The sequence below is a fragment of the Rhamphochromis longiceps genome, linkage group LG4, assembly GCF_057381845.1.
Source record: "Rhamphochromis longiceps isolate RC_006_pf linkage group LG4, R_longiceps_female_GT1.1, whole genome shotgun sequence".
Taxonomy (NCBI): Eukaryota; Metazoa; Chordata; class Actinopteri; order Cichliformes; family Cichlidae; genus Rhamphochromis; species Rhamphochromis longiceps.
In genome coordinates this window covers 24,171,240-24,196,205 of record NC_140560.1, presented here as the reverse complement: position 1 = coordinate 24,196,205, position 24,966 = coordinate 24,171,240, and the positions used below count along the sequence as shown (strand labels likewise).

Below are 24,966 nucleotides of genomic sequence, written 5' to 3'. Positions count from 1 at the left end.
AATACAAACCAGTAAGGTTGTGCCCCACTCTGAGCGCAACCTTTACTTTGAGGACGAATGATCTCCTCTATGTGACCATTTCACCTAGCAACAGCCCGCAACCACTCACCAACAGGTTGTGACCAGAGGTTGTTATAGGGGGTCTCTGATAGGTCTCTAGGTCTATGTGACTGAGGCTGAACCTACATAATATGTCTGTCATCACCAGCCATTTTATTAGGTACGTCTTAATACTAGGTTTTACTGCCTTTTGTCTTTAGAACTGCATTAAATCCTTTTTAAATCATAGATTCACTATGTTGCCATCTATATTGCTCTGTGTTTACATTATAGCATAGCTTTCCTGTTCTACCTATTCCCAATGGTGCCCTATGGGTTTAATTATAGTGAACGTACTGTCATGTTCAAGACCATTCTGACATAATATGAGCTTTGTGAGATGGTTCTTTATCCTGCTGGAAGTAGAAGATGAAAATGGTGTTCATAAAGGGATGGTGATGGTACTACTTAATAATCAAAAAGCTAATAACAATAATACTTGGATTACTGATGCTCAAAGTGTGATTAAAAATTCTCCACACTAAGCTGCACCTGAAGTGCTGATCCAATTACATTTTGACGTGCTTATGCAAAATCCTCACTCTGAATATTACAGCAGAGACTTGGATGACAGGAGTGGCACTTTGTGGTGTTTGTATTGCTGTAGCCACTCTACTTGTGTTCAGACTGAAGCAAAAGTGTGATCATAAACAAACAGAGCTTCTTTTAATTTAATAATACTAGTGGCCATATAGCTAGGAATATGATTGGTGAATGACAATGGCAACAAAAAGTTGGCAGGCACACGCTAAGTGTTGTTTGCCAATAAGGTGGCATAGACTGATTGTAAATGTTAAGGCAGCTATAGACCATTAAGAATAATAAACACCAGCAAAAATGTATAGAAAGAAATACAAAAAGGATGATTTGTATTTTTGGATATTCATTTAATGATATCACTTTTTCCACTTGTACAAAGATGTTCACAGAGTAAAAAATAAACAACACATAATAGCAAAGGGTTTCCCAAAGTAAACAGGGAAAAATTAACAATCACATCGAAAATACTTGTGGTGATCTTCAATATTTTATATTTTACAGAAAAAAATATTCCAGTTTTATCACATGATCGTCGGTTCTCCAGACGCTTACGTTAGCATAGAGTTGTTAGCTGTACACTGGAAATACTTTAGGTAACTTTACAGACATTCACAGAGGTGTCTTTGGTGTGTTTGCCTTTAAGTGGAGTTGCTTAAGTACCTCCGCAGGCATGTGGGCACATAAAGGGGTTAACTGATACAGGTGTTTGTGCAAGACAGAACATGTGCTTGCATTATCGCTGATGATGACAGATCTGCACACACACATACACACACACACATACGCATCCACACATACACGCACCTGCACCCCCTCATGCACCTCTCATTAATTTGCTTTGGAGCTTACTGACCTGTCTGTAATAATAGCAGTCATGCAGTGGATCTCTGCTAGTCTCACAACAATATAAACACTCTGTTAGCTGCATTCTGGCTTGTGCCTGTTCATAGTCTCGTTTAGTACGAATGAGCAAAACCGGGATCCTGCTTGCCAAAGAGAAATTGTGCATAGCGTTACATGCAGGCTATTTTTTAATCAAGGGAAACACAATACACATCCACTGTTTGCTTTACTTTTTGTCAGCCAGGCCGGTTAGTATGTTTTAAGTGTATTTTGGTTGAGGGATAAAACGGTGACTATAAACCATAAATAAGGTATCCGAAGTTTTGCTGCGTATTGTCAAGTGTTTTACTGTAATTACCTGTGAAACAGAGGGGGATATGTCAACTGCTCCACTCTGTACTTTTTCTAATCCTGCTTACCTCCTCTCTTTGTGGTGGCAAAGCAGGCTGAGGGCTCCAGTATGGAGAAGGGGGATTTAGTCTTGACTCTGTCCAGACTCACATCTACTTAGACTGTCTGATATTCTGGGGGCAAAGCTCTTTGATTGACTTTACTGGTACCAATGAGTTTTAATCTTCAAAGATTTTAATCTGCTGTTTTGTCTGTTAGTCACAAGAGGTGGGGAGGAGGGTGCTGAGGGCTGTTAACAGTCACAATGTTGCACAATTTTTAAAAAATAATAGACACAGATATAAAAAAAAAAAGCATGACAAACATACATAACAAAGTCTTAGAGCCAGATAAAACAATAAAGGCATCAGTTTTTTCTTTGCACAACTTCATTTAGTGTCTTAAAGGTCATTCACAGCAAGCAAGCACTGATCCCGTTGTGGGGTAGTACTGATGAGTTACACTCAGCAAAAAAAAATTGCTGACTGTTTTAGTTGGGCTGGTGTGATCGGGAAAGGCAGCACAACCCCATTTTAGTCCACACCCCTTTATGGACAGATAAAGGAGAGCATGAGGTGATTCTGTCTCTTAACCCTGTTTTCAGTCAATGACAAAAAAAACACGAGTTCCAGCATCATATCACACCATGGGGCCTGACTGCATTCAAGCAAATATGCAGCCTTTAAATGGAGTGAAAAGCACATTTTATGCTTTTTGAAGTCCAAAAGCAAATTCTGAACTTGTTTAACGTCTGCTTAGACAACGAAATAACCAGGAAGTTCAATATATGTCCATCTTCCTGTTTCCTGGTTGGTCAGCTGACACTTTGTTGTCCACTTTCACAACGGCAGTAGCTGCTCCTTTTTTCTTTTTCTTTTTTTTACTTAGGAGGGCAAAGTTGAACATTTAAAAATCCTCATTGGGATTAGAGTAGTGAAAAAGGCAGTTGTCAAAAGCAGGAAGGCTTATGTAAAGATATGTTGTTATTTGACATACAGTGATCCTGTAGTAGTAAAACCTCATATTCCTGATTTCCACTCTGAACAGCAGGTTCTGGGATCATAAGTTGCAACTGCTTTTGAGGCAGGGGCCCATTGTCTAAGCCAGCTTTAACTCCATCCAACTCTAGCTGGGAGGGATCACAGTCAAGGTCTAGGTTGCCCTTGGTCCTCTTCCTGCGAAGATAGCATACCACTCCCACTGCTACTGCTATCAGTATAAGAAGTAGCAGGATCACAATTGCAGGGGCCAGCACTTTGGTTAGCTTTGGATCCTCAACCAGTGGAATAGTGCCTCTAAGGATTCGAGGGGCTGTATGGACCTCGGTGCAGACGCTGTCTATGCCATTGGGGGACCTTAATGGACTGGCACACACCATGTAGGTGGAGTTAGGATTCAGGCCGTTAAGTGTGTACTCCAGCAAGGTTGGAGGGAGATTGAATTGAATTTGTCTGCGATCTGGTCCAGAGAGATTGCGGTAGGTTAAACGGATTCCATGGATGTTAGGCTGCTTTTCAGTGTAGCGATGAAAGTCCAGGAGGACAGAAGTTCCGGTTATCTCACGCAAGCTGATGTCGAGTGTGTCTGCAGTGACAGTTGGTATGTGGGGTTCTGCATCAGGTGGTGAAGGTGGGTGATGGTTTTGGATTTCACAGTACATGCCAGAGGTACCAGGTGGACAGGTGCACATTACCTGACCACGTTGGTCCAAATGACAAGTACCCCCATTCAGACAGTTGTGAGAGGGACAGAAATTCTCCTCGTCTGGGTTTATGCTGCTACTGGGGGACGCAGGAACAGGGGGGTCCGGAGAATCACCTTCTTTTTCAGTGGGGTTGTCACTGGCCCGAGGAGCGGGAATTACCTTAGTAGTTGTTGGGAAGGTAGTGACTAGAGCAGGCTGGGTGGTAGTTGTTTTTACAGTACTAGTGGTGACAGTGGTTGTGGTAGGACAGCCAAAATCTCTATGATCCAGTCTTTCTAATACCTTTCCAGCATTGATAGGTGGGAAATGGCAGCGGGTCTCCTCTGTTTTCTCAAGGGTGATGCTCTGGGTTCTGAGCCATCTCGGGAACCATGCTAAGTTGCAGAGGCAGTTGAAGGGATTTTGTGCAAGTGTGAGCTTTCTGAGGTGGGGGAATAGCTGGGAGAACTCTTCAGGGAGGCCCTGCAGACTGAGGCTGCTTATGTCCAACTCCTGCAGCTCCCCAAGGTTCTGCAGGTCCTGAACCTTAACAGGACCCATTGGGTTTCCAGCCAGGCTAAGGTGAATCAGCCCTGGGGTCTCTTTAAGCACTGAGGGAAAAGACTCGATTTCGTTTTCTGAGATGTCCAATTCATGGAGATTCTTCAGACCAGTTATGAGCTCCTCATTCAGACTGGTAAGCCCCACACCTCCCAATTTGAGTGACTCGAGGTTTGGGGTCTGAAGGTCTGAAGGACCCAAAGTGGGTAAAGTATTAAAGCGAAGGTCCAGCAACAGCAGATGAGACATTGATAGGGTTGGAAGGGATGTCAACTGGTTCCCCTGCAGTTTGAGTTCAATTAGGTGCTCCAAGCCATTAAAGGCTGCAGGGTGGATAGTCTTGATGTGATTACTATATAAATAAAGACGCTCAAGCAGTTTCATACCGTGGAAGCATTCCTCTGAAATGTGAGTGATCTGGTTGGATGACAAGTCCAGGTTTCGCAAAGAAATCAGAGGTTCAAACACCCGATTGGGAAGATGGGTTAGTTTATTTTGACTGAGATCCAGCATGTCCAGGTTCTGTAGTCCATTAAAGTCCTCAGCTGTCAAGCCTTCAATCCCATTGGAAAACAGGTAGAGGCTTTTTGTGACTGGGTCCACTCCCTTTGGCATGGTAGAGGAACGTCTTTGGAAACAAAAAATGGATCCTGAAGAACAGCTGCAATCTACTGGGCATTCGCTAGAAAAGATGCCATCAGGAAGGATGAGGAGAAACACAAAGGGGATCACAGGAATGTGAAAGATCTTCATGGTGCTGACTCTCTCCATGCTCAGCCTGAAACACGATAACATAAAAAAAACCCTATTAGTCAACTGTATAAACATTCATAGTAATAAAGAATAAGTACTGACCGGTAAATAGGATACAACAGCAGTATATAAACATTTTATGGCCTTTGTCATCAGTCACATACATTTAAGGGCATGTAGAACAACAGAGATTTTCCAAATTGGCTTGAGTGAGTTATTGATTCACAGCGTGCTCTTTACTGAATTTCATGAAGCCAGATTACTATCAAAGGCTTTAACTATGTGCAGCCAGTGATCAAAGGTGGTCAAACAATAGGGCTGTGTCCATGACCTCAGTCTCGAGCCTGATGCCATACTCTGTGAAAAGCTGACATAATGGCACCCTGCCACACTTTTCTGGCTAAAAGACATTGCCTATGTAATAGTCTGTGCAGCAAGATATATGCAGTGATCTCACAGTTTTAAATTTGGATCTAGACTGCCAACACAGCACCGTACACTCTGTGGGATTAAAGTTAACAGTCCTCCCTATGCTAATGACTGGCACTGAAGCCTGTCAACCACACGCTATTTGTCTGCAACAAAGTGTGTTTCTCTGTTTCTCAAGAGCCAGTGAAACAGACGAATGTCCTTTGAACAATTAAATCCATGCCTGAGTATCTTCAGTTTAATATAACCATGTCACCTTTGTGTGTCTGTGTGTATAATGTATGCCACGCTACACCCGATTGTGAAGAATTGGCCATATGACTCACACTTCCCGTGTTGTTGATACACAGCCTGCCAACTAGTTATATATGTCTAATAAACGTCTTCAACTGGGTTTGAAGGAGGAGTTCTGCTGATGATGAGAGTAGAACATCAATAAGATATATTACAGTGATTCAAAGCCAAAATGAGCCCAGGCCTTAAAACAAATACACTGGAAGTGTCAACACAGTGCTTGAAAGAACTCAAAGGAGAAGAGGGATGTGAAGAGGCATAGAGGACTGAATGTAAATAGAGAAGTCAGACAGCCTTGGAGAACGAGGCAACACTATCCACCTTCGATGATTTTAGCAGTCAACTTTATTTAATATCACTATTTAATTTTAGTTACTTGAAAAAGTGGTTTTAGGGCTTTAAATGATGCAGTTGTTATTTGCACTACACAAACACTGTTCTTACACTGCTTAACTGGGGTCACTCCTCATTTCACCAAAATAGCCAAATAAATTATTGTGTGTTTTATTTTTTGATTCTATTCTTTTTTTTTTCTTCTTTTTTCCCCCAAACTTACATGTTAATATGTGAAAAATATCTAAGAACTTTTCAATATCATGCTCTGGTCTTTCTTTTCACTTTTTAATAAAACATGCACAAAAAAAGTCATTGTATCCAATGTCTGAACTTGGAGAGGAGATCAAGGCAGCTACATCAGTGAGCCAGAGGAAGGGCGAGTATCATCTCATCACACCACAGCTATGGCATTTATTTTCCTTCCCTTTTGGCATACTTTTCTTTCCGCTCCTCCTTGAAATTGCAACCTCCTTGGAAAGAGTTCCCCATCTCTTATTTTCCTTCTCCAGTGTATAAACTAAAAGCAACTATGGCATAGGCTTGAGCTCCCACTGCCAACTCTTTCCAACAAGGCAGAACTATTGTTCTGTTCAGCCAAATGTTAATGACATGAACCTGCTCAAACCTTACATGTTTATTAAGCAAAACAGCTAGCGGGTTTTTAGAGTCTGCACCTGCTAACAGGATGGAAACACTGTCCAGCTTTGTCAGCCATGCAGAAAGTTAGACGCCTTCTGTGCTGGAAAATCTCGTGCTGAAAGCAAACATGACATAAGCTTGCTGGCGACTATAACTAAATACACACACTCACTTAAACAGGTGATATAGTTTATTTTCACCTGTTCAGAAATTCATATTCTACTCAACAAATACTTGAGTCACAACTCCAAAGGCCAGATATAGTCTTGGAGACTCATTTTTTGAGACCAGGCTCAGAAATTATGGATGCATAGATGAAAAAAGGGGAAAAGAAAGTGTAGCTGCTGTGCTGCATATGTGTGTAGAGAAAGGAAAAATAAAAGGATTTGGGAAGATAAACAGGAGATAAAGAGGATAGGGAGAATCAAACAACAGCTGGAATGCATGCAGATGGTTTCAGGTTTTCATAGCATCACAGTGCAGGGTGCTGCATTTTAGTTTCAGGCCATGATATCGCGTGTGTATTAGAGAGGGTACACACACGTTATTTTAACCTTCTTCAAAATGTAGAAAAAGTATATTGAGTGTTAGAAGTTGTCCAAAAAAATGTTCTTATTTCTTCTGGACATAGCGGAACTTCACTTTGTTACAACATATCAGGGCCAGACACGGGTATAGGGGTCCGCTGCCAGAATATACAACAACATCAAGGCAGCTTTGAGAGAAGAGTAAGCTATGCAGATAAAACTGTGAATATTTTTCTTAGAAACTCATCGTGGCGATTCTACCGTAGCTCCCCGGGGCAACGTGTTTATTTGAGCGTGCCTCATTCCAAAGTGGGCCAGGCACATCTGATAACCCAATGGAGGAGAAACTGTGGTGGAGGTGGATGGGGAGGAATTTACCCAGCGAATATAGCCAGATCACAGATAAACTGTAGCTTGATAGTTTAGATTTGCCTGCTTTCTTTCCCTTCAAATGTGTGGCTTATGCAGATCGGAGGTTAAGATAAGGTGCAGTTGTGGCGTCAGTGCAGCATTGATCCAATATGCTCTGGTACTGACTGCCTCCTGTGAGTGGAGGTGGAGGGCTGAAAGAGAGATTAAAATTTTGAGGAATGGCCCTCCCCCCTCCCTTTTAGCCTTCTTTCTCTCTCCTTGAGTTGTAATTTCCTTTTCTCTCCCCTGTGCATTTGAGATATTTCTGAGACAGACAGCCGGTGAGTTTGAAAAAGTAAGGAAGCTTATTTTAGGTTTATGAACCGACAATGGATTGAATTAATGTGACCTTGTCTGTCTGTCACGCGATAATCGTGCTTACTTCTGTGGGGTTTTTATGCATGAGTTCAGGTTTCTGGTCCATACTAGAAGAAGACATGTTGGCTGATTAATACACAGTATCACCCAAGAGCCTGAAACAGTAAGAGGAAAGCACACACACACACAAAAAAGAAAAAACAGACTTTGGGAACATCTTTGCATAATAATAGTGGGGAAAGCATTGCCTAAGAGCCTTAGAAAGAAAAATCAACGGAAGGAACAAAAGCATTTTCCCCTCTCCCCCCCTCTCACTTCTTATCCAGGTTTTTCTTTCTTTTCAAGATAAGGAAGAAAAGAAAACACAAGCAGCAGTGAAGACGAGAGCGGGTTTCTGTCAGCAGGGGCACCAGGGTGAATAAGGCCTGGCTTTGAAGTGGGCTTCAACAATTAAATCCTGGCTGGATGAGTGTCAAGAGTTTTTATCTTTAGAGCCGAAGGCCAACACTGAGGGGTAATGAAGGCAACAAGAAAGTTGTGGTGTGTATGAGTTTAGGCTGGTCACACGTCATTGTGCATAATTTGGCAAGCCGGGTCAGAGAGCAACATGCCAAGTTACTGTAAGAGGATAAGACTGCTCAATGCAGAGCGTAGGCTTCCAATAAAAAAATTCCTTATCTTTTAAGGGAACAATGCTTGTGGTATGCACATTAGAGTATCATCTACGTAGGTATGCACAGGCCTGCTGGCTCTGCGGTGCCCTAATATAATATTTACTATTTCTGCAAGCTGAGCTAACATATTATAGCTGGTTCATACTCGATTTCATATTAGTCATACATAATAATCCTTTCCAGTGTCAATCTTTTCCCTCTCTGTTTTTGCAGCTTTTCCATCTATGAGAAGGCAAAAGCCCACACACTCCAAACACACTCATGTTCTTGTCCCTTTCCACTGTCAGCAGTGTCCCAGATGGATGTTGTTATCCACAATCCTGTGGGGCTATCCATCAACGTGACAAAAGGGTCAAGAGATAATTAGAAATGAAGCTGAAGGGGGGAAAAAACACTTATGTAGAATATTTGATGATGACAAGATTGCATGTAATGTAGCTCTGGAGAGACATGAAAACATCTGTTCAGACACCAGAAACACAAAGCTTAAAGTATGAATTCAAACAATGTCAGCTATGTTAACGCAAGACTGCCATCACAGCGTGAAATGCAGGAAATATTTGTTTATAAGCCAACACGTTTTTTGTTTGTCATTTTGATGCTGGTTGTACCTGTTGAACTATGGTAGATAAGAAAACACATTTTTACGGTGGCACGAGGAGCGCAGCACTTGATGTCATCAACGCTCAGTGAAGGGATGCTCAGAGGTTTTAGGATCATAACAGGATAGCAAGATTTTCTGCTTACACAAAAGCCATTGGCTGTTTTCTTTCATCATTGTGTGCTGTCAGCGCAAATAATGGTAAAATTGTAACGAGGCAAGAAAGGATTAGGTGTCTCTTAAGATCAAGGCTCAGCTGCATTAAAATCTAAGTGAAGCCAGTCGTAACTTTGTTAAAAAGACAGATCACATTCCAAAATATGCTCTGCTAATGCAGCACTTACATCAAGGTCAATCAAGAAGACAGAAAACAAACACGCCAGGCGGAAGGGAGGGGAATGTGAAACAAGAGAAGAATGATCGTTTTACTGAGTTTGTCACTGGTAATACTCCTCTTGAAGCCACAGTATCACTGCTGTGCTTTGTAGTGGTACAGAGGGGGTTAGGCTCTGTAGCAGTTTTACAAACAAAGCTTCCTACTGATTTCAGCCTTACCACAAGAAAAAAGGGAATTAATTCACCCATTGTACATCTGCTTCTGCTAGTGCTGAATGATGGGGCTGATGTTTTCATAAACGGGCAGGTTGTAGTTGGTCCGCTTCCTAATAACAGATCAATGATGCACTTTTCTCAACTTTCTACACTTTAAGCGTTCTATACTGTGATTTATATCTCAACTAGCCGCTTCAATATCGGTGTTAAAGGCGGCTCTTTTCATCTGCGGATTTATAGGTCGAAACGTGCCTGCATATTACGACAATGTGAAGCAATAATTAGAGCCTGCAGCTGGAGAACTTGAAAGAGAGCAATAATATACAGTCCAGGGGTGAATGGGAGGGTAGTAGAATAGTAACACTCACATAAAACTGTGTATATCTTCAGCACTGTGGGGCAGCTCTGTGTTTGAGTAGTTACATTTTGGATTTCGGTGTAACACATCTGTTTTAATGTGCTAAGAATGAAGTTGCAAAATACAGTTGCAAGGGAGACTGAGGAGGCTAGCGTGGCCAGTTCAGCAGGGCTTAGGTGGTGTGGCAACTTCAGATCAAATTATGTTAAAACCAGGGCTCTAAGCACTGGTAGGAAAAATTTATACTCATTGCAGCATCCTTGATATATAGGCAAAACAATTTGTGCATAAACACGACACCAACTTCAAGCCTATTTTCTGTCATTTACAAACCATTACATTTTTTAGGTTATATTACACATGGCTACAAGGGTCAGTATAAGATAATTACGGATTATTTTCATCTATGAATCATGCAAAGCTATTCTAGCAGAGTCCAACAATGAGAATGTGTGAAGCTGAATATGAGAATAATAGTGGCCCGCCACTGACTCCAGTGGCAGAAGAAAGAAAACTAAAGATGCTATATAAATAAAGACAGCAAATGCTAGCACAGAAGAGTCTGAAAGCCAAACAGTATTTCTTCCATTCATCTGGTTATATAGCATCAGTCCATGGAACAATAAAACCAATGAGCCAATGAAGCATAGAGTGTCTCCTGGCGGTCAGAGGTCAGGCTCTGTTTCCACTTCTCTTGCTATTCTGTTGTTGTCTGTTGTAACTCTGGCCCAGACAGCATAGATAAAAGGCCTTGTTCGACACAGGTACACACCCAGCTCCAGTTACACCCGTGTCTACCTGAGCCTTATAAGTCCTCATCTTCACAACAGGTGTTTTCTCTCCTCCTCCAGGGCAGCATGAAACCCAAAACCTCAGGAGTGTGTCTGAGTAAATGTTGTTACCTGCGCCAAACTTCCAGCCTTTACCGGCTGCGCACTCCTACCTAAGCGGAGGCGAGAGGGGAAAGGAAACAAGCAGAGGTGGGCAGCCAGGCAGCCAAAACCAGACGAGCTGGATCTCTGCAGTAGCATGTGTGCAGTCTAGTTGTGCCTCCTCTGAGCTTTAGAGCATAGAGGTCATCTACTACGAGTTCCAAAAGGAAATGTGGGCCATTTCCTTTTGTTTTATTGCTATAGGATATGACTGATGGTGTAGTAGACGCTAGACCCAATTTTGTTTTCATAAAAGCTCACATGAGAGGAGACACAGGATGCACTGACGGAGGCTGTGTCTTCTATTATCTTCTTATTCTGTGTCTCAGACACAGGGTCCACTTGTTTTGTCTCGACTTTGACGCCAGTCTCTCATCAGCGCACCCTGCCCTGTGACCTTTGGGGACAGACAGACAGTCAGAGGTCTCACATACGCATCTATCTGCTATCCTCACCATGGGAAACTCACATTACACAGATACAGCAGATTTCAGTTCACCAACGACAACCTGTGCTTTGATCTGTTTTGTTATTTCTCCTTGGTGTTTACTCCTGCAGTGTTTCTTGTTCCCTTGGTCTTTTCTCTGTTGGTCTTTTCAGTCAGACACAACAGCAAACCACTCCATTGAAGAAGTCACTGCCTGAGTCCAAGAGTACTAAATCACCAGGAAACAGTAAATATGACATCCTTGTGTCACAAAAAACTGGACTTTCTCCAAGTCTGGGCTTGTGCCTTCATATCCTGTGTATGGCTAACCACGCCTCTACCCAGAATCAAAACTTCATTGTGCTTTCTGGCACGCTGACCCTGTTTGCAGTTGTCCACACATCTGTGGAGTGTGTGTGGTAGAAACGCCCATAGCAAGCTGTGACTGACAGCAGGTAGTGATTCAGAATGACTTCTATTGACAGTCCTCAAAACACCTGACATAACAGGACGGTGCGTCTGTGTGTTGCATGTGTGGTAAGTTTTGCGGTTTAAAGCGACTGGGTGGACCTGTTCTATCAGTGAGCCTAAAATAATGTGCACACTTTGACACTCTGTCTGCTCCAGTAGCATTCATTTGACTCCGGTATGACAAATGCTAGTTTGTCCCCTGGCCACTATGACCTTTATCTACCTGAAACCAGCCAGCCTGCATTTTTTTTCCATAGTACAAATCACTTTAGTTTCCTGGTAAGTCTCCTTTAAAGCATAGGCCAGAATTAACATAAACCACTCTTAAGCTTTGCTTTTATTAAAAGATCAGGGTATGGTCCTACTTTGTGGACAGCTGTTGACACTGTTTTCATCTTTATCCTGTTTGTATGATTCAGGCACAAAGCAGGATTATGAGTGCCTCCAGGTCAGACTGACTGACAGGCTGGCAATCCTTGTTAGACAAACAAAGCCACACGTACTGACGAAGCGCTCGTATATTATCCATCCGCCTGTCTGTGTCATCTTTCTTCTTATTGTTTGAACCGTTGTAGCTGCTACTGTTTATCTGAGTATCTACTCTAACCCCCCCCTGCCACACACACACACACACACACACACACACACACACACACACACACACACACACACACACACACACACACACACACACACACACACAAATACAGCATTATAACAGAAGGTGCTCTTGTTTAACACGTCACACAAATATCTCTGAAATTCCCCGTCTCAGCCTTGTGATTTTTGCGCCCCGCACTCTACTTGCTCCTCTGTTTGCCCCTTTTGCTTCCCTCAGGTTTGTTCATGTCGCTGACAGGAACACAACTGGAATCTGATGAAGGCATGTCTTCTCCACTTGCCACAACAGCCCTGGGAGGCCTCATGGCTGCTATGTAGCAGCCTACATGCTCATTAGACTAATGAGAGCTCCGGGCTAAAGTAATGGGGATGGTAAACAGAAGCTTAAGGGGAGCAGTAGTGCTGACAGGTAAATATCAGCTTCTTTAATAAAAATGCAGTTTAGGATTTAGACTACGTTCAGCATGCAGACTTGGAAATATACATTTAAACACACAGCACATGACAGTTTTATCATTTGACTGTGTCAACACATCTTTCACCTGTCTGCAATAATACAACAAGATGAGCACTACAGGACATTTCTCTCAATGAGATGTACAGAGGTCAAAGAGATAACAGGTCTTATTTGGTATTTAAGCTACATCTTAAAAGGGAGTTTGCCTTCTCTAACTGCTCAACTATGACAATATAGAAAATGAGAGAGGCGATGGGAAAAGAGCCGAGTGAATTACTGATAAATTGTCTATTTTAGCTTTGAGCTAAGCCGCTGATTTGGTAGTCTCTGCTGTCGAGTGAGTGGCAGATTGAATCACGTTCACTTGTCAGTATTATTAATTCTTTGTTACGTAAAGATAGTGGCAGTAGTGCAGCTGTCCTGCTTTTTCTTCTGTATCAGAAACATCACTCGGAGGCAGGCACCATACCTGTTTTTCTGGGCCCTAACCCTACACCCCTACCTTTTCCACAAGTTACCGTTTGTTATTTTTCTAGTTATTCTTCTCTGCAGTCTTTTCCTTTTAAAAAAACAAAACAGAAAAACAACTTAGACATGTGCCACACACAAGATAAATGTGAACTGGAGATCGTCGGTGCTGATTACAATGTCACAAAGGAATTTATTGTGAAACTGCTGCCTGTGTCGGCACCGCGCCAGCGCTGGGGAGCCTGGCTGGCAAATCAACAGTCAGGCGGCACAGTTTTCCCAACCCCCAAGGTTGACATGCCTTTCCTCCGTAGCCTCAGGTGCCCTGTGACTTGTTTATTAAGAAATTACAACCAGTGTTTTTTAAGGGTATTCAAACTGGTCTCTTGGAAATCTGAGTTCATTAACTATGTAATCCTTTTCATAATTTGCTAGAGAACCAGCCCCCCCATTCAATATCATTCCTTAAATATAATGCATTACATCTCAATTATTACTTCATAATCTCCACTGCAATGTCTGGAAATTAAATTTAAAAAAATCCACAGACACACAATAGGATGCTGTGAGCCAGCATTTTATCACCACACTGACATGCTACGCTACCTGTGCCAACAGCTGATTAAACAGGTGAGCTCTGCCATGTTAGAGACTGTAAAGACCTCATTCAGCAACAGTCTATTAAGACATCAACAGTGACCCACAACTCAGCAGGCTGCCCACAGCAGGTGTGCGTTTCCTAACACTTAAACAAGATGAAGGAGGGGAGACGAGGAGGGTAATGACAGCAGAGGAGGTGTAAATAAGTGAGCCTTTAGCCTGCTTTTCCCTAGAGGCTGTCAGTATGCACAATTCAGGATACATTTCTGCCGAATGCTGCAATCTATCTTAAATGATGGATTGTATAGAAGGCCATCAAAATCAGTGTACAGTATACCTCTTATAATGTGAAAATAAATCAGCTGATCTCATTTGTATGTCAAAGAGAAATAAGTAGAAACCAGTGGATGGTTCACATTCAAATTAGAGTGTGATTTATGACCCAGATCTTGGCATTTGGTATAAAAGATGTGTGTTTCTGTAGGTCTGTGTTCGGTTAGTCAAAGCCAGAGAAGACCCAACATTCAGTAAAAGAGAGAAGACATAAATGGTTCTTTGTTATCGTAGCAATTTGTCTACATTGAGAGCAGTTTACTGATTCTCATCGACACAGTCGTTCAGGCTAGTCATTAAGTGAGTCAAGCAGATTCCTGAGCTGACCTGTAACATAGGGAACAATGCTTACCTGTGTAAGTGTTTGCTCACACGTGTGTGTGATCTGGCTATACATATGGTTGAGTCACGGTATATAAATATCCCGGAACACCTTTGTTTGCTCTTACATGTTTGCTTTTAGGTAAAAATATTAACAATATTAAGTGACTCTTGCCGCGGTGTCAAGAGTGCACTAACTTGTGGCATTTCTGGACATTCAAAGCACACCCAGACATTTGGCTTGAATTCAGCCCCTCGTTATGTACGTACACCCATATTTTACCTCGTATTGAAGAGCGTGTAGGTGTGGCTAGACGTGTGTAGTGTTACAGTAAATGCTTAAGAAAAAGGCAGGAAAAACAAGCATGCAGGATGTCAGCGTATGCTGCAGTCAAAGGCAGTGTTGATGTTAAAACTTCAGGATCATGGCATTAATGGAGTCAGTGTGTGTTTTAACACTGAAGCATTGACTGCATAGCAAATACTTTACAGCGAGCGAGTCGAAACCTCGACCTGAGGAATGTCTGCATGTTCTACAAGCCAAAAGCAGCAGGAGAAGAACTCAGTTTCACCAGTCTTCTCGGCTCATCTCTGTTTTCCCTGAGATGGACGAGGTGGGGGAGGCAATTAGTGAAAGTAGCGATGTGCGTCCAGATGCTCAAGGCTATGCCATATCCTGTGTGTGTGTGTATCTTTACAAGCCCACACAGTTCCTGTTACAGCTCATTGAGAACTAGCACGACACAGGCTGGATGGAGAATGAGAGGTCAGAAGGAGCGTGTAGGTGAATCCTGCTCTGTCAGACAGTAAAACAAGACAAGCCGACTAGACTCTTGATACAGCAACACATTAAAAAGCTGCAGATTGACTATTCTAATGGCCAGTCTGAAGTTTAGCGCTCATTGTTTTTGATAGACTGCATACCGACAGGATTGTGTTCATTTTTTGTCTGTTTATATCTGGATTTCCTGAGAGGGGTGACTCCACTGATCAGGACAAAAACTTTTAAATGATAAAACAGATATTCTTCTTTTTCATGTGCAATACTTTAAGATTATTGTTGGAATATCATCACGATGGTGTCACCAGACTTTGAGGGGATTTGAAAGTAATGCCAAAACAGCAGAAACCATGTAGGTTACTAAGAAAATGTTTTCAACAAACACAGGGTCATTATTCTACCTTTTTCTCCAGCAACCAGACCGGCATGCTAAACTTCAAACTTCCTCCATTCCCCCCTTTCCTTCTCCCTCTGTCTGAAACTCTACACAGCCTCACTGTATCTATTAAATGCCGTGTGTGCTAAGAGAGGCGCTCTTGTTCTCCTGCCAGTCTTGTTAAGAGGCTCAGAGCTGTGTGAAAGGATCCCATTGAGGGAGCAGAGTGTTATGGTTAACATGGTAAAGACCGCCAACTGCGTGCCGTTTGAGTTTCTTGGTGCAAATATTCACAGGGCTGTATTATTTAGCCCGTGCCAAAAATACTACATTACTTTTCTGTCTATTTTTTCTTCTTGTATAATAACTTAAGCTATCTTTGCACCTTGGTATCAAGTAAAACGACCACATCTTTCAGATATAATTAAAACTCACCCCATGAAGATGCTTCCACTATTCTTCTTCAGGTCTTCTTTCCCTGTAAGGAACACAAGAGTTGTAAAAACAAGCCAGAGAGGTGTTGCAATATTTTTCTGAGTGCCTCTTTTCTACTTATTTGGAATCCAGCCCCCTTTCATGTCTTGTCAAAAGCACATAAGTGAAACAGGAAGTTTTTTTCCTGTTAATTGGGTAAATTCCACCCGAGTGTGGGAGCACGCCGAGCAATGGCAGAGCCGTGTGGCAACAACACGAAAATGATGGAGTGCCAGAGGAAGAATGCGGGCCGACCACTCTTTCTCCATCATCTCCTACTACAGATGGACTGTAGTATCGGTCCATCTGCCATAAACTGCAGTTGTGTACTGTACGCAGAATTGTGCAGCATGTTGTTATTCAATCAAATGGTTTTTATTTCTATTTCAGAGCAAAATTAGGCTTTCCACTGTAAGCCAAGAACAGCTTTTCATTTTATGATATCAGCTGGCAAAAGCTGACCGCGCTTTCTTCATTTCTTTCTTAATGGTGAACATTGCTTTAGCCATAACCACAGCACAATTTGTGCGTGCGTTCATGTTCGTGCTGCTTTCTGTGACTATTATCTGGTATCAGATGTTATTTCTGAATGTGATTACAGGATCATAAACATTAGTTGGTTTGGGGAAAAACCTAAAGAGTGCCTGATGGATGTTTTATTTGTGAGAGGCATTTAGCCAAAAGCACTTTCAACATTCTTTTCTATTGGCAAACTGTTGTTTTTTTTTTTCTTTTTCATTGATATAATGCTGTTCTAAAATGGTTTCTGAGATAATTACCTAAGAAACACAGCATGCCCTTTCTTTCTCTGTGTACTGTACAGCATTGTATATCTGTCCGCGGAGCATAAACCGGCCTGACTCTTCCAGAAAGTTCCCGCTAAGCAGCCATTTTTCATATATCTAAGCTCTGAGTCACAGTCTGTGGATGCGAAAAACAGAGTGACTACAAAACCACGTGTTATACCTGGCTTGTGTGACTCCTGAAACCTGACTTCACTTTGCGTGTAGCATATCTCTGAGCAGCCACATGCTTCCTTCATGTCAAGGGTGTAGTGTTTATATCTGAAAATAACCTGTTGCACTGCAGGGCTGGCTTTGGCACGCTGACCTGTGTTGAGGCCCGTGCTGCGCTCTGCATCCATGTGTTTATTTGTCTGTGGGACTGCTACACAGAAGCTTTTTTGTGAACGTACGTGTGCGGTCAGTGGGTGTTTTTCCCTGTGATTTGCATACATTCGCACAGGTAAATCCAGCAGTGGCTGAGCGAGCGCTTCTTGCATGAGTGGCTGCTAAGTTAAGTACGGGGACTCCTTTCTGCTGACACAACCCACGGATCTGTTACCCGAGGTCACTGTATCCCGCTCTCAGACAGTCCTTCAGCTGAACTGTAAATGTTTTTGCTTTCAAAGTGGAACTAGACACCCTAAAATAGATACAAATTGTCTTTTACCGCTAAACGTCTTACATGACTGCAAAAGACTAAACTGCTAACAACAGTGTCCTGGTCTTGGTTTCCCTTAATAGCTTAAACAATCTCTTCCACTATTGTCTCAAAGACATTCGGTCTTTAATTAGTGCAGACTGCATGCTACCAAAACATTTGTAGTATCTTTTAACCTGCTTTGTACCTCTTATTTTCTCTCTTTTCGCTATTATTGGCTTACTTTGATATTCAATCTCTCTCTGACTCCCTCTGTCCTTTTTTGGGAGCACTGATACGTTTTAGCTTTTCTCTCCACTGTAATTTTCTTCCTTCCTCTGTGTTCATCTGTTCAACATAAATATCACCTCACCCTCGTCGCCTCTGTTTCTCCTTCTCTCTCTTTCTTTCTCCCTCCCTCTCTTCTCCTTCCCATCTGGTTTAAACTCTCGTACGATAGGAGGGAGCTGAGCAGCTTGACAATAACACTGGAACCGTTTTGTTGTGGAGTAATCACGTAAAACTGAAAACAGTTGGTTAGCTCAATGTATGTTCAATATGAACTGAAAGATTGCAGCTCAGAACATCAGTCCAAGCTAAACTGCTAAAAGAATTGGGTGGAATAAATAAACAGGTGCCTTTTACTTGGATGGCTGGCATTTAATGTGACACTCTTGGAAGCTTCTTCTTGGGTAAATCTGTACCAGTGACAAGTTGCGACTTGTCATTGATACAGATTTGTCACTGTCACAACTGCCTTTCGGTTCATGCAGGCTGATGCACGATCGTCTTCAGGCATATGTGCATGCATGCTCAGATGTTTCTGAGTAAGGCTCAGGCTTCTGGCTCTTTATCAGGGTGGACAGCGCCAGATAACAACACTATCTGTGTCTGCTGGTAGCCGTGTAAATAGACCTTAAGGAAAACGGGACCCGGCGGACTAAAGCACTGTCTGGTGCGATGAAAGAGAGCAACTGTGTGCATACGTGTCACCTTGTAAGCGACACACGCTTACATGAAAATGTGAGTGACCACTTTCTATGGTCTCACACACTTGGTGACCCAGCTGCGAGCAGACGAACACTAACCCAAAGGTACATGCACTTCTTAGTGAAACATTAACAACTGACATTAAACTTAATGCTTTGTGTCAAAGTTTGTTATTAATACCCCAAATTTTCATTTGGCGGCAAATAATTTAGCCCTGTGCTTGTGTGCGCGTGTGCATTTGCCCTTGCTTTTGCTCTTGCCCAGTAAAATCTGGTTCAGGGCTCATTTCCTAATTACAGTGCTGGCCAGAAGTAATTACAACCTTAGATTAAGAGCCGTTTCTCCTTTTTTTATAGGTTCACTGAAATGCAGCAATTTGTGGTGACTTGGGACGAGCATCCTCCTTCTCATCCTCTCTCTCTCTCTGTTACTCTCCATCTGCCTCTCTCTCGCTCTCTCTCGCTCTCTACTCCATTGGAATTTGGGGGATTTTATTTTTTGCCTCTTTGCAGATTTTCCACTCAAGTGAGAAGGTTAAAAAAATAGCGCAGTTAATCACATGAGCGGTTCATTTCAAACAAGAGATAGGGAAAAACTGTGAAATATGACTTTAGTGGGCCTGCGTGTCTCTGTGGACATATGGACACGGAGGACAGCAGTTATTTGGGGTTTGCACTCAATCCGGGGCACTCCAAAGCCCGCAGATCCCTTTGCATGTGTGTGTCTATTTATGCAAGGTTTTGAAGTGGTTCTTCTGAACGCATCATTTGGATGCATCGGCAAGCTCTTCTTCAATTTAGCTTGGCAGGCGTATGGGCTGGGGTTTGCCCTCCACATACCGCTGGTTCAGCATTGATGTTTGAGGCTGAGGCCTTTGAAGCCAGGGGTTTTATTTAAGACGCCTCTTATAACGGAGGAGCTCCAGCTCTTAGTTGTCAACCAGAGAGCAGAATCCCCCCACCCCCTGCTGAGAAGCACCTGAAAAGGGGTACCCGGAAGGAGGATTTGCACTCCTTGAATCGCTCACACAGACTCCTTGCTAATTGCGATGAGACTCCAGCTTCACGTGTTCTCCAGAAAAATAAACACACGCACACATATTTGCACACTTACTCCAACTTTCTGTCCTGTCGACTCTCCTTTCCCTCCCTGCTGCGTAACTGCCCCGCTCTTGTCCTCCTTTTGTACCTCTACCCCCCATATCTCTCCACTCTTCCCTTCCCTAGGCCTCCTCGCCTCACGTACCTGACTTTTAACCCTCTAATCCCTCTGATACAGAGGGAAGGGTGATTCAGCCACTGCTGCTAATTGGCATAAAAAAAAGATAAATCCTTCCCTTCTTAAACAGTTTGGAGAAAGAAAAGAATTATTCATTATAATAATCAGTAGATTTATAGGCAGCAGATGCTACTGTAAGATGTCCAGCTCATCTTTTTGTCTCGTCTCAAAACAAAAAACTTAAAGATCACCAACTGTCAGTCATCATCTGCAGCAGATTTAGACATCAGTGCTCTTTCCCTCTCGAGCTCTTTTGCACAGATAATGAAACACTGGCCTTGATTTTGTAAAAGAAAAAAAAAACCCCAGAAGTAATAAAAATAACAGATAAAGGTACAGGCTGACACAACGTTGGTAACCAGATCTTGATGGGTCCTGTGGTTTCAACATCACTGTCACAGTGGTGTGACAGCAGGCCTGTGCTTAATTGTATAAATTAGATTCTAGAACAAAGGGGTCGCCTTAGTCATGCTTCCCCATCCACAGTCAGACACTTAAGGGGAATAAATATACCGGAAAGTGGAGCACGGATAATCAGTCCGAGGTTATTATGTATCCCGTGCACAACTGCAAGTCTTTGACTTAAATTTTTACATCACAGAAGACATGCAGCTTCCTTGTTTATCTCTTCCTGTAATCATCCTTCTTTCATCACTGAGACGGTTGTGTCAACAAGTTACTTTCTAGGTCTAACAGTCACTGAAACATGAAGCGTCAAGTCTCTACATGTTTTTAGTCTTACTTAACATATTAAAAAATTCAAGCACACTTCTGCATTCTGTAGTATTCCAAGCTGTGCCCACAAACAGTCTGTTGCGCTGTTGTCTTGCCATCTCTTCCACACATTATCCTCAAAGTTCTCCACATTAGTGGAGGATAATTGGTCTCCTGTGGCTGCTCTGCAATTTCTGTTGGCCTAATATAAACAGATTACAACTATTTTATACTGTCAGAAACACATTAGCTTCTCCTGTAGTGTAATTATAGTCTGTGAGGAAACACTTGGTGGTAATAGAGAGGCTTTTGGGGCAGTTTGTGCTGCTTATTTGGCCTTGGGACGGATCGGGTGATTTGCAGCATCTGTTTGTGTGGGCCTTATAAATGATGCTCATCTGAGGACTGAATTTAGGATTCAAGTGATGAGATATACTGTGATTTATTAGATTAGATTTTTTTTTTTTTTGATCAGGTGAGTATTTGGAACTATTCACATAATAAAACAGAGATGAAAGAAAGCTGGTGAGATTGACGTTAGTATGTTTAATTTGGCACATTATTTGGAAAGGTGAGATCATATTTTCAGACACAGACACACTGAGATTTGTCTAAACCTGCTGATCCTGTCACTTGATTGGATGCTGGTTTATTGGTGGGCTTGATCACTGTGAGATTTAATCTTTCAGGAATGTGACCCCATGGCTCACTGCTCTGCTGCACACTTGCAGTAGATTTCTACCTTTCCGCACATCTGCGCAACTGTTTCATTTTTTATGTCTCTGCACCGAAATGCCTTCAGCTAAAAGTCAAATTGCGCAGAATGTTAAAAATAATAATGAAGTTATGTAATCCCTTTTAATAACAGTAGCAGCATTTGATGGACAGCCCAATTATTAGTAGCCTATTGCAACGGGGCTTCAGTAAGCTTTTTACTGGCAGCTGGCTTTTGGCGTTATACAAATGAAACATGGTTGTGTTTTAATCTACGGAATTACTCAAAATCTGAGGTTTAATCAGCGCATGCTTCATAATGTTGCTCCTATGAAACATAGCCCTTACTTCCTCGACAGTTTGTGCTTCACATTGAAAGCAATGACCGTCCAAATGCTAAAATAACCAAATGTACTAAATTTGCAACTTTGAGTGGTGTGCGTATTGGAGCCGTTTCAGCGCTCGTGTCCTGCTGAACTTGGTGTTGTGGGACGTCCCCTTGTGTGGTTCCAAAAACAGCTGTCCTCTGCGGTGGACACCGCTCGGTGCGGTGTAGACATTCGGCACGGCTCTTGCATGCTGCACGGCGTCCTGCGGTCCAACACCAGCCCGCCTCATTACCGTCCCGGCGGCTCTTTTTGCACCGCGCACACGCTCGCGTTTTCTGTTTTCTGGGTTTGTTTGGTTTATTTACGCGCTTTCCAAATATAAAGGAACTCGCGTTTTGTTGTCTGGAGAATTAATGGAGCCCACATCTCCAATAAACCTGTTGAATCCAATGACTCAGCGGCGCATCTATGCAAATAACCCATTTAAAAAAATTTTTTAATTCAGATTTCCACTTAGTTGCTGTGCATTTACAGGAGAAACAGGTTCGTGTTTAACGCACTGTACATTACAAGCAAAACGCGTTTTTGCAAAGCAGACACGAGTCTGTTGAATTATTTGAGCGAGTTTTTGTTAAGAAAGTTGTCACAGGAGAGAAAAAACTCGGTACCACTGTCAGCTTGTGCTCAAAAGAGGAAATAAAGCCGACAAACAGCTGGAGTGTTTTTTTCTGTTATACATTCATTTTATTCTGACAGTCAGTCGATTCAGATGTTTTTAAAATGATCATTTACTTAACCCCGTTTGTCAATATATCCCTGTTCACGCGTCTTTACGCTGGACTCGATCATGCCGAAAGTGTTTTAGAGCTAAAACACACACACACATACACACACACACACACACACAAAACAAAACAAAACAATATTCACTCTACCATTTAAAATATAAGTAAGTATAAGTAAGTCAACTCTTACCCGTAACTTCGGAAAAGTGAAGCTGGAAGCGCAGTCGCGCTTGTGTCTTTATCCAAGAAGAGCACTTCAACGATATAACTCCAAACCTGGTAGTTTCCCTGCGTGCGTTCTCGGAAAAAGAGACCTTTCTGTGAACGTATGAAACTTACAAGGAACGGTCTTCATGAAATCCTTGGAGGGGTACCCCTGCCTCCATGTCAAGGAATGCGTTCAAGTACCAACTCCCTGGACAAAAAGCGCTTTATTGGTGAGCACAGAGGAGAGTTTAAAGCGGAGGAATGGGAGGGGCGAGGCGCGCTGCAGTTGGGCGCACTCCTGCGCTGAGCGGAGAGCAACAAACATCTCACCTTGCAGCTTTGCAGAGTGCGAAGGAGAGAAATTCCAGGCTCTTTTCAGCTCACTATTTCTTAATTCCTACCTGCGTGACCTGTTTTGAGCAAGATACATTACTGATCTTACTATTTACTTTTACAAAAAGTTAGTCGCATTTCCTTTGAGGGACCATTAACTTTGCCTCAGAGCACTGTTTGTGGCTTTCTCTGCAAGAAATAAGCAAACTGATACAGGTTTTTGCTTGGATACAGAGAATGGTGAGAGCAGTCAATCAAAGTGACCAGTTGATCCCCAATTAACCTTCTGCATAAATAGGGAGTGCCTGCAAGATTAAAAATAGAGTGGACCAGAACAGGTTTGATTAGAAAGATTGAAAGTTAAAAGTCATGGATAATCTGAATGGAGATTAGCAATGATCAGAAGGTGGAGAAAGTTATACTGTTTTAGTGTGTCTAGCAGCTGAAGTTGTTGCCTTATGGAAGAACCCATCGGAGAAATGGCCAAAGCCTAATCAGATGGAAAAGGCTGGGGGTTAAAAAGTGATCTATGGCATATTCAACTTCACATTAAATGAGAATAATATGTTAGTAACTGTTTCTTTCATTTGTTCTTATGCTTCATCTGTTCATTCACTTATGGGGGACAGCCAGTTGCCTCCACAGTGTACGTGCGGTTTACATTAGCTCATATGGTTGCTTTCGTTGACGGAGATGTCTTCAAGCTGAGAAAGCTATCAAATACTTCCTAACTCCAGTGACAAACTACCCGTTGGCAGCTGGGAGCCTATTTCAATGCCAGCCTTTCCCAACAAGGTGCAGTAAGGCGATAGCTCTCTGGAACTGTGTCACCACCGGTGTGTGCTTTTGGCCTCATGTCACAGAATTACACAGATCCCTGAAGCATACAGTGGCTGATTTTTATCAGCACGTTGCTGCTTTTTCTCTTAATGTTGGCAAGAAATTGTAAAAGATCATTTGAGCCAGGTTTAATTCCTCATGGCTGAAGGCAGAGACACTCCAACAAGAGAATTATTCAACTAGCAGACCTCTCTGTAGCCTTACACTATTGCACGTGTCTCCTTAAACCACCCCCAAACCTAAGTATCTTCTGAGCAATGGGTGCTTTAGTTAGCCACTTGTTGAGCCATGCTTGCGTTTTTCTTTTCTTTTTCTTTTTACCATTTACTGTGTGATAGCAGTCTCCACTTTGCCTGTGGCTCATGAATTTCTCTCGCTCATTTTCCTCCATGTAACGCACAGGCTTCCATCTGCAAAGCATTACAGTAAATGACAGGAATAGAGAAATGATTTCACACACGTTCCGCATGGGCCAGATGCAGCTCCAGAGTCACTGCCGCAACTAAGTCTCATGTGGTAGGAAGAAATAAAGAAGGAGTAAATAAGTCTTACCCTGCTGCATTTTAGTGCATATGTTTGAGGTTCACAAAGTCAGTGCCTCTGCCCTGGTGCTGTATTATCGTTTATATTTGTCATTCAGCTCATGTGTGTTGGTCCGGCATCTCCAGATTTGACTCTCATAATTTTTTATGCTTTGTTTTTACAACTTGCAGCAACCAGCTGGAGTAATCATAAATATTACCTCATCCTCACCAGGACCATGCTGCTTTTTTCACAGCTTTTATTTGAAGGAGTCCATAATGCATATTCTTAGTAATAATAACTTTATTATTATTTTATTATATGTGTGGAAATTCTTAATATTGAAAATGTTATTATGTTTTTCGTGTGTCATTTGTATGTAGCTAAAGACTTTAAAATCCTTCTTTCCTATAACTACCCTCTGTAATATCAGTTCTGGGGCTGAGGCTGTTTAGTGGATTTGTTACCAAAATCTACATTTCTACTTAAGCTAATAAAGCATTTAACTGTATAATATTTATTACTTATATAATATGATTTAAGCTTTTCTGACTTTAAGTAT

At 42.2% G+C, this 24,966-nt stretch overlaps 2 protein-coding genes across 3 annotated transcripts in view; one reads left to right on the top strand and one right to left on the bottom strand.

Annotated features, from left to right (window-relative positions):
* The window catches only part of coro7 (coronin 7), a 105,570-nt gene that overhangs the window by 55,638 nt on the left and 24,966 nt on the right, over positions 1 to 24,966 (top strand). The gene's annotated exons all lie outside the window — the stretch shown is intronic.
* Positions 966 to 22,987, bottom strand: vasnb (vasorin b). The gene is made up of 3 exons (XM_085403981.1): positions 22,693 to 22,987; positions 16,232 to 16,274; positions 966 to 4,895 (listed from the first exon to the last, which is right to left on the bottom strand). Exons 2-3 carry the CDS (start codon positions 16,234 to 16,236, stop codon positions 2,822 to 2,824), a joined length of 2,079 nt encoding a protein of 692 aa, XP_085260107.1. The 5' UTR covers positions 16,237 to 16,274; positions 22,693 to 22,987; the 3' UTR covers positions 966 to 2,821.